The 17294-nt window shown below is 37.7% G+C and overlaps 1 protein-coding gene and 1 pseudogene across 1 annotated transcript; both read right to left on the bottom strand.

The window, feature by feature from the left end:
- On the bottom strand, positions 1 to 2752 carry LOC121248496 (annotated as a pseudogene).
- Positions 2753 to 2854: 102 nt separating this feature from the next.
- LOC121255804 (protein SMAX1-LIKE 6) lies at positions 2855 to 8946 on the bottom strand. The gene is made up of 3 exons (XM_041156334.1): positions 7522 to 8946; positions 5539 to 5782; positions 2855 to 4918 (listed from the first exon to the last, which is right to left on the bottom strand). The coding sequence occupies exons 1-3, from the start codon at positions 8703 to 8705 to the stop codon at positions 3062 to 3064; spliced, it is 3285 nt and encodes a 1094-aa protein (XP_041012268.1). The 5' UTR covers positions 8706 to 8946; the 3' UTR covers positions 2855 to 3061.
- Between the last annotated feature and the right edge of the window lie 8348 nt (positions 8947 to 17294).

Here is a 17294-nt window from a genome sequence, read left to right as displayed (position 1 = left end):
TCAAGAAGGGCATCTGTACTGCTTGATACTTTTACGGCCCGGGCTGGGGTTATCTTCACGCACTTCCAATGGAACCACCTCTTGCAGATGTTACAACCAATCCAAAACTCTTCAGCATTATAACTACCCCCCACAGCTCCTACAAAGGATTTCACTGTGCTCATCTGACAGATATAAGAGAGAAATTTTTTTACCTTTGCGCTATTCCTGGATTTGGTTCCACTATCCACACTGTGCTTGTCTTTGGTTGGCTTCCTTCCAGTTACAACTTCGAAGACAATGGGCAGATCATTTATCAGGCTAAGTAGGCGTTTTCTGTTGAGTAAAAGGCATAGTCCCCAGGACATATCATTGAAAACAAAGAAGCATGATGTACAAAACAAATAGGCTTCAAAATAGAAAGACATTATATATCAAAACCAATAACTGCTAGCCGTGGTGGCTTCCCATACCATCCAACTTAGTGATACTAAAAGATAAAAAAAATAAATTAAATTAAGGGGGAGAAAACAGAGTGGAAACATAGAAAATAGGTAGGGAGGAAGGTATCTAAACTTGTGCTTCTAAAAATAAAGGTGGATTGGACAGACAAGGCGTTCATTCCAAATGCATGATTGCATGCATTGATTCCACATAAAAGCAATGTCATATGATATCAACCATTCGGTACGGACGATATGGTACTCATGTTGTTGCATGCAATGTCCAACGGAACTTAAGGATATCAAGAACATGACGCCAGCTTCTTCTATTAGAAGTGCATCGCACTAATGTGCTTCTGGCAGAATGAGCCTTGCACCTGCAGCTTCCCAAAATCATTGCTTTAGCCAAATCTTTAAATAAACTTAATAAAGTGCATATACATGCCAATGTTATTACCTTTTCATTCAATAAAAATTTAGCACTAAAAACAGAAGATTTTGGGTAGAAGTTTGAAGGAAAATGCCACTTAGAACCCCATTTGACTTTTCATTTAAGAAAATTCAGGAGAATAAATAAAACTGAAAAAAAATGATTATTTATTTATTTATTATTATTGAAAGTAGTCAAATTTGGTTGTCAGATGGGATGGCTCCTTAGCATGATCCAAAGTCTAATGTTTCTACATCAGGGTCCACAGATTTTGGATGCACTGCATATATGAACCATTTAACTGGCTAACCCTTTAGTTAGTCCATGATTACATATGTAGTACATGACACATCCCTTGATAATATGGATAGTAATATGGCTAAACAGAAGAGTTCTTAACTCTTACAAGTGTAAGTGCAAGGGGACTCAAAATGCCTACCTCTAACACATGACATATCTTACCTTTTGGCCAAATGACTTCCAAAGACATTTGCATCTTCCTTCAGTTATTAACACATCTGATTAGCACTGCACATGTACCTTAGCCAGTTGTGACTGTGTGTCTATGTGCCTCTATGTTTAATGCTTTGCGGTAAAAGAAAATGCAAGATTTGAAAAGAAGATGCTTGGACAATATGGAGATACAATTATTGGCACATACGTAGGCGGCACATTGGGTGTGCTCTTGCTTTCAAGATATAGGGGAACTGAAGCTCTGCAAAATGCTTACCTAGGTACCAATACAAACTGCAAGGACTTTAACATTGTTAATACAGTTTATAAGTTTCACACTTGAATCATCATTAAACGAACCTTTAAGGAGACTTAACTTTTAACATTGATACTAAAAGCATTGAGAAACAAGATGCAGATCTCAGGACATATTGACTGGAAATTGAGGCAAGCAAGAAGTATGTACCTCTCATTGTGATTAAGACGAGCACCAAAGTAGAAAGCCTCGTAGAGCAATCAACAATCATTATGCAAGGGCCATGAACCAATGAAAGCCAATCTGTACGAATCATTCCATCTCTTGCAAAAATGATGCCCAGAGCTGGCTCTGGAAGCTCAGGCAGAACTTCCTCTGCTGACAGAGTCACCTCCCACGTCTCATTTGGATGTCCGTACAAACACAAATTCTCCTTCTCTGAATCTAATATAAATTGCAATTGAGATAAAAAGAAAAAAGAAGAACTAATTTCGTAAAGCAACCTAAATGCAGACCGAGTGGCACAAATAAAAAAACTAAACTAAAATTCAAACTAAAAAGCCCTGGAATTACCGCTAATGCACTGTTTTGTTCGTGAGAAAAAGTGGGAAGCAAAAAACAGCAACGATCAAAATTCTAGGCTATTCAACTTTCCACTCAACTCTAACCCATTTTGATTACTACTCTCACTTGTAAGTAATCTTTTCCTCTTTGCTAAATAAAAACAACACTCCAAAAAAAGAAGTTTAAGAATTTCTAACCATTCATTCTCCACATTTTCTGGGCACCCAAACAGAAGGTTAAAAAAAGTGAAAATGTACAGACCTGGATTGCAGTGCGAAAAGAATTGATCCTCATCTGGGAGAGCACATGAAAGAAAACAAAAAATAAACGTCAAATGAATTCACCTTTCATATAAACAAACAGATGATGAATGTATCAGCGAAAAACACAGAAGGATTTACACACACACACACACACAGAGTGAGGGAGGGAGGTAGGTAGGTAGGGACCAGGGATTAGGGCACAAATAAGGGCAGAACGGCGAGCGCTGTAGTCCTTGAAGATCTCTTCAACGGAGCGAGGACTACAAAGAAGGAAGCCATTTTTCTTAAATACAAACAATTTACAGGGGGATCAACCTGGATTTCAGGTCAGTGATCAAGGATTTACCCCCACCAACACCGGCATCGGTGGCTTCGAGGAGGCTCAGTCAGGTTCAAACATTAATATTTCCCAAACCATTGTGAAACTTAGAAACCCAAATTGAGGATCAAAATTTAGCACAGAGGAAACCAGACAACTGAATTTAGTACATATAATATAACCCCAACGGCACGAGCCTCAGATTACATATCACACACAACCATAACCTGGAAAAAAGAAACATAAGAAAAGGACCCAACAAAATTATGGGATTGACAGGCTAAACAAAGGCTACTAGATGCTAAATGGTTATACCTATACGTCTACTTACACTAATAAGCTTTTTGTGATACATCAATTAAGAATAATTCTTGGCGGAAGGCAAACTCCAAGTGCTAGCTCCTCAAAACAAAGGCCCTCACAAGAAGCTAGTTTCACAACAGAATGAGCTGTGAGGCTGTATCTTTTGGGAACTTCTGCAAATGCCCTGCTGAGGACTCGTTCCACCCAATACTCCACCACACTGCTCCCATCTGATATGTATGCAGCTGCAAGCAATTGATCCATGACTTTAGAGTCAACCTCTAGCAAAGAGTCAGAGCCAACAATCTTGGAGAAGCACTTCTTTATCTCCCTAGATACTTTCTCGGTAAGTGCAACAAAATCAAATGGCTTGAAAACCACGGTTTCATCCACCTGATCACAAAAATCTTGTAACCAAGCATTGGAGTTCTCAAGGATGGAATCCTCCGAGTTCCACTCATCAGAATCACAAGCTTCATACTCTTCAGCTGGAAGGTTCAAATCTAGGTACCTACTTGATCCCTTGTGCACCCGTTTGGCCATTTCTGAGATTTCTGACTGCTCCAGAGATTCATTGCCAATAATAAGCTTCCTTTTGTTCACAAAGATTGGATTGGATACTTCTTTTCTCACTGTATCCAATGCATTCATGTTTTGGTTTTTTGTGGTATCTACAAAGGTTTGTTCAATTCTTATCTGCATCGGCCAGCATTTTGCACCCAAAATTCTTTCCTCAGAGAAGTTTGAGGGTTTTTTCCTGATTCTGCCAAGACTCGTTCCCTTTGAGGATGTTGAAGTTGTCACAAATATCGCATTATTAATGCTGATTTCTCTTCCATGTGAGTCCGAAAGTTTACCAGACCGAATGGCCTGAGACAAACTATTCCTAGCCATCACATCAGCTTTATCTACATTTTCAAGGAAGACTAAAGACAAGGGTTTCTTGCGTAACTCCCCCGCAAGATAGTCAAGAAGAGTCTTCCCCCTGAATTTTATATCATGACCATTCATTTCTTGGCAATCAAGGTTTGTGTTTGTATAGATTATCCCATCAAGGGGACTCAGATCGACACAAATAAATTGTTCCCGGCCTCCATAAAATATCTCAGCAAGGGCAAGAGCAATTTTCTTCTTACCAAATCTGTCAGGTCCAATAAAATGGAGCCATATATTCGTCCTCAGACTTTCTCTATGCCGTTTTTCAGTAATTGCTCGGCAGCAGGCTATGGCTTCATCTTGCCAGCCGATCCTCTCAGTCAATGCTCTTAATAGCGTCTTGAGATCTCTTGGGTCAAACTGCCCACCATAGTCAGGACTTGAGAAGCAGGAAGATTGAGTGGGATGATTAGAGATGTTCCCTGAGATGTCCCGTGAAAGATTTATTACATTTTTCTGTATACATTTCTTTGGCTTATTATTAATGGGAGAAAAGCATATTCCCAGTCCTAAATCGGTTGTGACAGAAGTTGCAGATGTGGGAGAGGTTCGACTACCATCACCCACACTTGAATTGGATAAACTGTAAGGAAGAGAATAGAGACCACCTGACTCAAGATCTTCAGTTTTTGAAGGTGGTTTGCATTGTTCCCATAGCAAACGCTCATTCTTAGCCTTGCTAACCACAGGGAAAGGATTGCTTGATTGTAATGTAGCAATCTTTAGTACATCCATGGACATGCATGAATCCACTTTCACGCAGTTTGTTTCATTTGAAGCTGCATCAGTATTATTGCTACTGTGATTATCAGTGTTTTCCTTCTTGTCTTCAACAAATCGAAAGCCCAAGACAGTAGGAAACTTGTTTGCTTCAGGGAATAGTTGTGTGTGTTGGAGATGCTGGCATATATTGTCCCCTTTCTTCTGCACTCCGATGACTTTGGCATTCAATACCGCTCCATCATCTTTGATCTGCACTGAAGAGATAATAAACCAGCTTTTACACAATTATGTAGAATATTCTTAAACTTTAAGTGAAGCTTTCGTTATTCACACAACTGAAAGAGCATGACCTGGTTATGGAATCAAAGCAAAATAGATAGTGGACTATAAGCATTATACAAAGAGCATAGCACTGCATAAGTTTATGACTCCCATCAAATATGTCATCTTGGATGGTCACCCCGTTTTTAACAACATAAGTCTCATCCCATAACGTACTTCTATAGGATACTTGAAACTATTTTTGGGAAATCATAATTTCCTTTGCACTAATCGACCTATTGAAAAGGTTCACGTGGTAACAAGATGACATCTTATATCAGTGAATGGGCATCTGCATGAACTACTAGGAGGGGCACGGCAACATAAGAAGTCAAGTTACAATAATTTTATGAAATGTCCTAATTGCAGAGGCATATTGTACATATCACCAATTAAACCCTAGTCCCAAATCCCCTGCCGAAGAGAGGGAGAGAAAAAGAAGCCTTGGTTCCACCCCAGCAGACACCACTTCACAGGAGAAGAGATTAAAGTCATTATAAGGTGAATCTTAACTGGTTTTTGAAGAATTATGCGAAAGGAATACACACCTTCATATCCAGTCCCATGTTAGAGCCAAGTTCAGTCATCTGCAACCAAGATGGCGAGCTAGATTTGTAGTGATCTGCAACTGAAGTAGTGCAACATCCCTTTGAAACGGCAATTACTTCCGGCTTACATTTTTCATTGCACTGAAGACTGTGGGGAACACATCGATATGAGCTACTCAATGGAACCTTTGAGTCAGAAGGTGTTGAAAAGAACCCACCAAATGGAATAAATGACCCCAGCAAGCTGTATGGATATCAAAACCACATTGCTATTAAATCTATGGGCACATAGGAATCTGAGTCAAATTTTAAGGGAAGGGAGAGCACAGATGGATGGTCCAAACACTTGCATATTCCTCAAATCCAAAACTGAACATAGTCCTAACAAGTTGCTAAGCCCCTTGCCAGTTGCTACCGTGGTCAACTTTTCTTGATTGAGCATGCATGGTGGGGTATGAGCAAGTAAGCAAACAGCCTTAACAGATATTTTACAATCTTAGATAGCAAACTTCATGCTCGGATTGGGTTAAGTTGGGGATATGGTCATGGGTCTGCAGCCAAGAGAAGGGCCAGCTATACATTATATAGGAATGAAAAGTGCTACAGCTACATAAAGATTCCACAAAAATAAACAAACAAACGGACATGGCTTCATATGATACATTAAATTTACTTTACAATAAAAGTAGCTTTACAATCCAACGTACCACATCAAGCCACGTCAGTTTATGAGATCTCTTTGTGGCTAAAACATTTCTCGGTAGGAATTACCTTAGGCCTCCATCTCAAGAAGCTTGTAAACCCAAAATATTAAAGTATTTCATCAACAACACTAAATGGCACAAAAAAACCAGGCGAGAGAGAGAGCCATGGGAATTGATAAATTATGATTATGGCATCAATCTACATCTACTTATGAATTAACCAGGTCGATCCTTTCAGGGACACGACCAACCAATACCCTAACATATAAACTACTGCTGCTCATGCATGATTTCGGGCCAGCAATCTTGGACCGCTTCATATACATGCCACACTGAATATGAACGCTAACTGGAGAAAGAAATTAAACCCAAGCTCAACTTAGCTTTGAATACCCTTAAAATCCCAGAATTCACCGTTCTTAATGTAAAATACCCTAACCCGTGCATCCTTGATAAACTACATAGCCGGGTAACCAACTCTAAATGATGTAGAAAACAGGATCCCATAATCCAAAACAAGATAGATAAGATAATCCGATACTTACTACTAACCTAATAAACCAAAATTCATGTGCAGACACGAGTGAAAAAAGAGCATTGCTATTCATAAGCCCATACACCACACGCTATAATTTTTTTAAAGTTTTTTTTGGTTTTATTATTCTTAAAATAATTGAATTATTTTACTTATAATTCATATACCACACATTTAATAAGAGAATAAAATTAAAAAAATCATAAAAAAAATAGTGTGTGGTGTATGAGGTTTAGGAATAGAATTTTTCGTGAAAAAAACCCAAAAATTTTTTACACATGCGTGATAAGGATAATTCTCTATTTAAAAAAACAATAAAAAAATAAAAAAGGAAAAATGGAAAAAAAGAAACTGCAACATATAGCACGACATTCGCTAATTCAACTATGTGGCATGTAACCCCGTTCCTCCGAAGATTGTGATTATGAAAAAGAAAATGTCAGGAATTACGAGCGACAGCAGGAAAGGTGACGATTACTAATTATAAGAAGTAATCAAATATGTTCTGTATTTAGAAGTTCGATGAAATAGTACCCGTGGTCCTTCAGAATAACAATTCTAAGTTTAGTATTGTACTACCACCAAGATAAATACGATATTAATTTCAGACGCAAACAAAGACATTACGCTCACATTCATGTAACCACAAAAATAAAAAATAAAAGAACTCTAGTATAATAATACAACGCAAAACTAGAAGAGTAGAAGCACCCTGCCGATACTAAATTAAACCAGGCACTTTACCTGGATTTGGGGTATGATTCAGACATGGAAGACGGCCTGAGAGAAGTGATGGGCAGAAGCTGCAAGTCCCAGTCCTTCTCGACTGATGGAAATTTACGCAAAAACTTCCTATACGACTCGTCACTCGCGGCGGCACCAATCAACCACACTCTCCCTGCATGAAACTCCAATAACCTAGTGAGTTGGTCAACGACATAGCCTGCTGCTTCACCCGCGCCATCGTCACCACCTACAAATGCGTTCAAGTCTCCGAAATTCACCACCAACCCAGGTCCCAAACTCTGCTTCACCTTCGAACTCACCTCCTCAAACTTCAAACTCAGAGACCCTTTATCAAAATTCTCGGTAACGAACTCTGAGACATCGTTTTCAATGCAAATTGTATTCAACCCAGAGAGTTCCACTGGCAAAACGCTGTCCTTTCTTTTCTCTATTGCTTCTGTGAAGCTTTGGAGTGCACTGTAAGCACATACACCCACAAGCAGAGGATTCCTTCCCTTATTCCTGTCCATAACCTCCGCAATCCGTCTACAATTCTCGTCTCCGCCGCAAAACCCGGGGAAAACCGAGAAAGGAAAAGTGAAGCCGTGACGCCCCGGGTCCGAATACTCGCTCAAATTGCAGAGAAACAAAGGTGGACCTCTGGAGCGCGAGTATCTGAGGACGTTAGGGAGTGGTCGAACGATGGCGAGCTTGATTTCGGAGCTCCGAAAGCCCGCTTCACCGAAAACCCGGCTCACTACCGGGTCATCGAGAATCGAAAGAAGCAAATGCTGGAGCTCCACTTTCACGCAGGAAATCGAAGACTGCTGCGGAATCTGATGGTAGAGATGGAAATTCTCGGGTTGTCTTCTTTGGTTGGCTTGGGAGCGCTTTATCGCGGCCATGAGCGAGTTCGACACAGGCGGGTCGTCGGCAAGTTGGGTCGAGGGTACTCGGTCGAGTGAGACGCTCAGGCACAGCTCCAGAGCCTTGAATTGGAGGCGGGGCGAGTAAGCGGAGCTACGCGCACGCGCGCAGGCATCGCGTAGAGTGGACGAGGGGAGGGAAAGGAGGGCAGACACAGCGTGAAGCGACGTCGTTTGGCCGTGTCCACGCCTGCGCGCGACTGCTACCGCCTCGTCGAGCGCATGGGCTGCCTCTGGCGTTAAGCATTGCCTGGCAATATTAACCGGCGTAGGCATCTCCGGCGAAGATATAAAACACTTATATATCTATATTATATATATATATATATGTTTTGTAGTTTATTAACTCCACACAACGCTGTATAAAAGCGAAAAAAATGTACTTTTTAAAGTTTTGGGGCATAAATTTATGTTTCTAGTAGGGGTTCTCAATTTATTTATTGGCAGAGCGACGGAAGAGAGAGCTGTGGTGGTGTGAGGTGGGGGCCTGGTGAGGACGAGGATGGGTCCTACCTGGGAAGAAACAGGCGGTGAGAATAGATTCTTTACATCACGGATATATATACATTTTTTCTTCTATTTCTTGGACTCGAGTATTATGACACAGATCATCATCATCGTCATATGCTTTTCTCTGAGAGAAAGAGAGATATCATATATGCTGCGTCCACTTCATAGTTTGAGTGGGGCAACAATGACAGTCAGCGTCATTATCTGCGCTTTCATGTAATTTGATCGTTTCTCTTGGAGCGTGGTGCGAGAATCAGCTGAGCTGACATGAATGAGTTGACTCGGTAATGGGTCAGGACAACTTGACTCGGATTCGTTGCTTGTGAAGCAAATAAAGCTGAGAGCTTTTGACATGGAAATGCAAGAGCTGTCAAAATCAACCGAGTTGGAGCTGCCATGGTTTGGAGCCGGACGAGTTGAAGAACCTAATTGAATTTGTAAAGGTTGAGAGTGACAGGAGAGAAGTACCCCACAACCTCTCCCACACACATACCATTCATCATCATATTGGAGTCTCTGAAAGCATATGTTGTTGAATCTTGTTGGAGAATGTGGGGGCCTCGTCCATCGAAAGGTTTTATTCCTTCCTCCCACACAAACTATTCATCAAGCACATGCACGAGAGTCTCTGAAAGAGGAGAGAGATTCAAAAGGGTTGAGGGGGGTTAAAAAAGTGTTTGATTTGATGTGTTTTTTTTGTTCCTACCTTCTTTGTTCACTTTTGCCTACCTTTTCAGCTGCCTTTTTCCGCCAATATACCAAACACAGTCCGCCCTCTGATATGACCTATCCGGCCAAGCTAACCCCTCCTGCGATACAGTTGACGCGGTGGGTCAAAAACAACCTTTGTTTTCTTTTTGAAAGATTTCTCATAATTTATTATGCAGTTCCGCTTTGGAGCGGATTTGCTGTTTTGTTGAGGTTAACCTTCACCAATAAAATATATACACGTAAGTCATCCACATAATAAGTTCGAGTCAATCGAGAAAAAAAAATCATGCATTTTGTGTTTCATAATCACTGCTGTTTTTTTTTTTTTTTTTTCTCTCTCACTGCTCACTCCAAAGTTCCAAACGACTTCTTCTCCGTGACCCTCGACCATGGAAGCCCTGGACTCCGTGACCCTTGCCACTGGTTTTTTTTAATATTGTTAAACAAGTACAACTATTTTGCATCTGCTTCATCGACCTTTGTATCTTATGATGAAAATTTTCACCATATCCTTTCCTACATCACAACGTTATCATAGCAAATCCTTTTTTTAAACTTGGTTGACCTCATTTTACTTTTCATTCCCTATCAGATTCTCTGTAAATCAAAATCCGTATGAGTGCACATTTGGTGATAATAGTGAAGAAGCTCTTTCGATTTTAGTGCATTTGTCTGTATCTTCTGCTGCTAACTGTTGTTGTGGTTGCCAAGAATATTTTCTTCTTCGATTGGATTTTGTAAATCACATTTTCTCCTTTCATTTTAGTGCATTTTGTAAAATGGAACGAGTTAGAAATTGAGATTTTGAATGTAAAACAAATAATAGCTATAATTTTTCCTTGTGAAATTGCAGAGATAGAAAATGAGATTTTGAATGTAAAATAAAACCATGTATTTTGCGAAGAGGGCGACACAATGGACACAAGGAGGACGATGGCGCGTGGGCAACGACGACACGTCTGGCCGTATGGTGGCGACAATGTTCATGGGGTCGGAAGAGGGTGGGTCTGGGCGGCATTTTCTGTTTTGTGGTTCAAGATAAGTTTCCTAGAGGTCTACATGGCAACATTTTATTAGTGACTGTTTTTTAGGCATCATCGAAATAGTCTATTAGAAGATTTTTTCTTTATTACGAGTTATATTAGATATAATTGTAGAATACTTAAAAATTACATAATTTAAAAAAAAAAATCAAATTTATTATTAAAAAATTAATTTTTTTTATATAAATTCTATATTTTTTCACTATTTTTTTAAAAAAATAATCTCCTCATCCTCCGATTCAATAGAATACACACCACGCAACTGACGTGGCGAACCGATTTGGTCGACCACGTCACAGTTCAATTTCTCTCCCACCCTCCCTCGACGAGATACCTTTCTCCTCCTTCCTCAAATCCCTTTCTGAGGGAAGCAAATAGTAGCTGGCTAAATGAAGCCGAAACGGGCATTCTCCCTACAAATCTTACAAACTCGCGTTGTATGCCATTGTCCCTACCTCGAACCCTCCCCTATACATTTCCTCAGCCAATCTCTTGGCCTTGCCAAGCTTCCCATCCACGCACCAACATTTCACCAACAAATTGCAAATTCTCTCGTCGAGAAAACACTCTTTTGCCAAGTTTTTCACCATTCGTTCGATGTAACTCGCATACCCATTACTGCAAAGCTTGTCCACCACAATTAAAAGCGATTCTTTGTCTCGCTTGAGCCCATAATCGATCTTCATCCTTTGCAAAAAAGACACCACATTAGTCGACCTCCCGGCACAGACGAGCCTGTCAATGGCAGATTCTTGGGTTTTAGGCCCAGCAAGTCCAACTCCATTCACAAGGACTCCGTGGATCGCCTTGAAATCCTTGCATCGACCGAAGTAGGACATGGTTTTAATCAATGTGAGTGAAACTAGGGTTAGAGATGAGCCAGTGATTAAACGCCTGGACCGTACGGCTGGCATCGGGGCAAAGATTGTGTGGAGAGGACCAAGGAAGGTATTGGATTGATGTGCGAGAAGCTTAGGTGGAGTTTTTGGGAGATTGGAAGCGGTTCTGAGTCAGGGTTTTTTAGTAGCTCGGAGGAGAGGGAGACGGGAATGGGATCTGGTTCTTGCGAGGTGGAAAAGGACGGAGACAAAGCAAAAGTTCTCAACAGAGAGAGAGAGAGAGAGAGAGAGAGATTAAGAGCTTTGTGGGTATTGGCAATGGCGACAGAGATGGGAGAAGAAGGAGATGAGTTTATTGGGCAAAAGAAGCTTGTCTTACAACCCTATAACTAGGGTTTTCCATGTAAAGAGAGTCTGTGGTTCAGACAGAGGAAAGAGAACTCAAGAAGGATGAGATTGCGTGACCTACCTTCATTCTCTAGTCAAAACGCACGTTTCATATTAAAAGAAAAAAATGCCACGGAGGCTGGTGTGCAGAGATTGGAGAACGGTAGGCGTTGTGTAGAAGAACTCTTTAGAATAATAGGTGGTTGTTTTTTTTACCATTGTAAATATTATTTTTTATTTATTATTCTTTTGCTACTAACATGGAAAGTGTTGCAGACTAGTGTTCATCTACAAGTTTGCAACACTTTTTTTTATTTTTTACATTATAGTATAGGAATGGTTGTGAGTTGAGGTGAGGTGAGGTGATAATTTTGTAAATAGTAATAAGATAGTTTGTGAATAATAATGAAATAGTTTGAGTTAAGTATTTACTGAGTTTTGAGAAATAAGAGAAAAAAAATTTAATAAAAAATATTATAATATTAAAATATTGTTAAAATTTAATTTTTTTTTAATCTAATTTTTTATTTTGGAATTTGATAAAGTTGAATTATTTTTTGTTTGAAAATTTGGAAAATTTGTGATGATTAATTTAAAAATATTATAATGATTAGTTTGAAGGTATTTGTATTTGAATGATGTTTGAAAATGAAATGAGATGTGATGAGATTAAAATTATTTTCAAATATCCCTTTAGGGAGGATTTGGTATTTTCATTACTATTGTTTGAAATATGAGATTAATATATTTGGATAGTTAAAGTTTATATTTTTCTTTTAGGGGATGTCTAGTTTAGATACAGAGATGAAACATAAAATTATCAAAAATTTTCATAATTTTATTTCTAAACATTATTCAATTACAAAAAAAAAAAAAAATCAAATGTTCATTATTTTTTTTATCTTATCAATACTTAATCATTATTCAAATGCAAAATGTAAAACATTTTTACAAATTTCAAACTATAACACAAAAAGCAATACAAGTTTTTAAACTTCAAAATAAAAGTAATATTTAAAGACAAGTTTTTAATTTTATAGTATTTTTATTAAGATTTTCTCTTTCATTTTTCAAAAACCCCCCAACTTGATTATTTGGTTTTTGGGTATACTTTTTAAATTCTTTGAGCACTCATCTGATTGTTACAGATTCCTTCTTTTATGCTGTATTTGATTGAAGGAGAAGGAATTGTGATGCTGATTTAATTATTACAAAGAAAGAATAAAGTAATAATTGAAAGTAACTAAATATAATATTAAATAAGATAGAGAAAGTCGAATGCACTATATATGCATGGTTTTTCGAAAAATAGATGGCTAAAAGTCTAAAAACTTAAGTGAGTTAATAGTATTATGGCAATGTCATTTTCGCATATATATATATATATATATATATATATATATATTGTTGCGCTCTAGACGGCCAAAAGGACAACATTCTTTTCCCACTAAAATCATAATCACTATTCGGGAAAATAAAAACGAATTATGTTGTGATGGAGAAAGGGAAAGGACGAATCTCGGATAGTAAGATCTCAGCTTGGGTTTGGAATCTTCACTTTATTTATTTTTTGCTGCTAAAAATTGCGCATTATATGTTCGAAATTGACTTGGCTTTTAGTATTCGGTACAATCATTCACCACTTTAGCCTTTTCAGCCAATGAACAGACCTAAAAATCTTCAGTTAGCTAGCTTACTGTTCAAGTCTATGGAGACTCAAAAGGTCTCTACAAAGTAACAAAACAAAATTGGTCCCAATTATTTATCGGGTTCGGCCATTTTTTGTGCATAGTGTTTTTTTTTTTTTTTTTGTAATTTCGAATTTCAAACTTCTATTTTAGAGGTTGAATTTATGAAAATCAAATTACAGACTTTTGACAATTTTTTTTGTGCATAGTTGAGCGGCCTAAATTAATAAAAAAAAAAGAAAAAAAAAACAAAAAAGAGAAAAAGCTAGCGGTGGGTGTACAACAAAATGGTAGGTAAATTATTGAAAATTGTAATTTGTAGCTGTTGTTGTTCTGGGAGCAATCATGAACTCAAACCATATGGTCGATTCGAGCCTGAAAAAAGCATTACTTTATAGATGCTAATGCCAGGAGGCTAGATGAGATCAGAGTTGCTGCTTATGATCTGTACTTAAATAATTAAAGCCCCGGCCATCGCATAAACTGTGGGCAAAAATGGAGGAGAAAACAAGCGCAAAGGTTGGTCTGTTAGGGGACCAACAGCTAAACCAGTCTTCTGTTTGATGGAGCATCACTAAAAATCATGACTTGCTCCCATATATTATTTTTCTTTCTTCTTTTTATTGTTAGGAAATATTCAACGTCACTCTCGCTTCGCTGTTGAAAACTGCTTTGCACCATTTTTTTGAATAAAACTTTATTTATAAAGAGTGATGGGATTTGACTTCGATCGCTTTCTTTCTGGGCCACCTCCTAATGCGCATGACTTATTATTCCTCACCTCTCTCTCTCTCTCTCCCACAAATAAACTTTGCTGATCAATTTTAGAATTCAACTTTCCTAGTGGGCATTCTCCACCAAGTTATGATTAGACCGGGACCATTTCAGCATCATGCACATATTCCTAACTCATCGACAGGTTAATGAAGGGAATTAAAAGATAAATGCAACAGTTCGCATATATCATGTGTGCTGTGTGTGTTTATGATGATCTATCTGTATTTAAGGTGCGATGATTGTAAATGGAATGTACCACTTTTCTTAATTAGCATATTTCATTGTCTACAATCTTTTCTATGTCTATTATATTAGTTAGAAACAAAAACCAAAGAAGGATTCTAGGTTCTTGTAATCTTATCTCGTTATGTTATCATCATATATATTCAATGTGTTCATGCGAAAATGATCGTTTTCATAATAAATAATTTGCTACAAATAAATATTTTTCTTGTAGTGCCATGAAATCATGCAGATACTTCTACCAGGATTATAGAATATATTGGTTTGGGATAGAGGATAAAAAGAATATTATATCCTACTTTTTTATCGCAAGCAAATGTTATTAAGATAAATATAAATAATTAAATCCACTTATTTCTATCAGTCATATGATGGGTTGATTAATTTATTGAGAACAAAAAAATTTAACTTACACATAAGATCAATGAGTGTTAAGATAACATAAATAATTAAATCTATAATGTTTTTTTTATCAACTTAAATTTTTAGGATTAGTTTATAAAAAGTAAACAAATAAATAATCAGGTTGATGAAAGTTTGATATCACACTACTAGCTAGCTTTTACATGTTAGCTTTTACAGATGCCGGGGAAAACGAAATGGAAAACGCTTCTAATAGAAGAGTTGGAAGCCGTTCATTTGGGGAGATTGTGAGAAGCGTACCACTGGTCGGAACAAAGGTGGTAGAATATTTTCGAAATAATATATTATATCAACAAAAGTGGATACATACATACATATATATATATATATATATATATATATATATATATATATATGATCAGAGGAAAATGCAAGTTGCTGGTTTAGCCTTTTAAACACGAACATTAACGGAATTACAAGTGTGGTGAGGGGATAGATGCGAGTTGTCAATGCCTTGGGCGTGGCAACGTTTTGATCTTTCAGGGAGGGAATTAAAAGAGTATCGAAGTATGAAGAAAAAAGAAGCAATCCCACAAGGTGGAAGATCGGTTGTTTTTGGGACCAATGAAGCAACGATCGAACGATCACAATAAAATGAAAATTTACAAAAGCTAGCTAAGTAACGAATATATTCATTCATCAACTAACCGACAATGGTACCATTTCATTTTATCACTTTGCAACTCATGAAATGGTACCGGCGTTAGCAGTTAGCAATTAAGCAGCAACATCAGTACAAACAGACATGCATGCTTCTTGCTGCATAATGATAAAGGGGTGATTAGATGCGACTCCACACCCTTCTTTTTTTTACTTCATTTATATATATATATATATATATATATTTGAAGCTTTTGTAGCTGTTTTATCTTATAAATTAAGGTTTTGATATTGTTTTTTTTTTTTTTCTTTTACCATTAATTTATGCAAATAGATTTTGATACTTGGGAAATTCAAAACTTCCTTTTTTCTGTGCTTTTTGGTAGGAATATTTAGGTAGCTCATTTTCTGGATGCCCTACTGGTGACAAGACCATAATTTGAACAAACAAAACAGAAATTAAGCAATATCAAGGACTAAGACATGACACCAATAATAATAATAATTTTCAAAGGTTCAAACATGAAAACCCACTTATCTAAATGATTTTTTTTTTTTTTTTTTTTTATAAATTGGTACAAATGATGCATATTTTACACTGCTGACATGACATGATTTAAATTTTTTTTTAAAAAAAATTAAAAATTAAAATCTTGTATTACCAGTAGCATGGCGTGGATAATATATCTTCTTGACAATAGAAAACAATCAAAATTAAAAGGCCCCCAAACACCAAACCGAATCATTTAGGGGTTACAGGGAGCCCACCCACCAATGCCAATGGCCACTCTACACGTTACAGTAGAAGAACCTCCCCACTTGTATGTTCTTTTCTATCATATACTAGAGATAATATCATTATATACTGTTTTATTTTTTGGTCCCCATCCATGATACTTTCAATTGCTTCAGTCGCTAAAGTGAAGCAACGTCAAAGAATTTCTTAGGAAAAAAGATAGAAAAAATGGAATTAATGTGGGGAATTCTATTCCTCGGTAGGAGATACGTATGGGTATGGCCAACCAGAGCAGAGGAAGTGATCCTTCAACTGTGGAAAAAGTTTTTCTTTTCCACGTAAAGAAACAATTATGGAGAGGTGGAAAAGAGGAAAAGGGAAACATGAAGAGACATTGGCATGGTGGGTGGGTGGGTGGGTGGGTGGCCAAGTGGGATACCTTGGTGCTGCCTTGGACTTTACCATAAATAGGAATACATGTTTCGTGCTAGTGGCAAACCTTAGTACTTGTTTCATTCCATTAGTCTACTGACTCTGACCATTTTTCCTTTTCATTTCTTTTTTCTCAAATTACATTAACTTCAAAGGACATTTGTTGTAAGAAATCCATTGGTTTTCAAAAGATTTGGCCATCTTACTTTGTCCCTATTGATTCGATTGCACATAATTTGACAAGACAACCATTTTAAAAAAAAAAAATTACCAACGACTACAACAACAAAGAGGCTCGTCCCAGCAACCGACTTATCATTGCAATTTGACCCAAGTATAAAATCAAAAGATAAATACAATAACAAGCCCAAGCTTCTGCAACTCGGGCCTGATCCTATAGCCTACCTCCACCAACTGTTAGACCCACAGATTGCGATCCATGTTCAGGCCCAGACCCAAGTGGGTGATTTAGATCA

The sequence above is a fragment of the Juglans microcarpa x Juglans regia genome, chromosome 1D, assembly GCF_004785595.1.
Source record: "Juglans microcarpa x Juglans regia isolate MS1-56 chromosome 1D, Jm3101_v1.0, whole genome shotgun sequence".
NCBI lineage: Eukaryota > Viridiplantae > Streptophyta > Magnoliopsida > Fagales > Juglandaceae > Juglans > Juglans microcarpa x Juglans regia.
The sequence above is the reverse complement of the archived record's forward strand: the minus strand, read 5'-3'. Positions and strand labels throughout refer to the sequence as shown.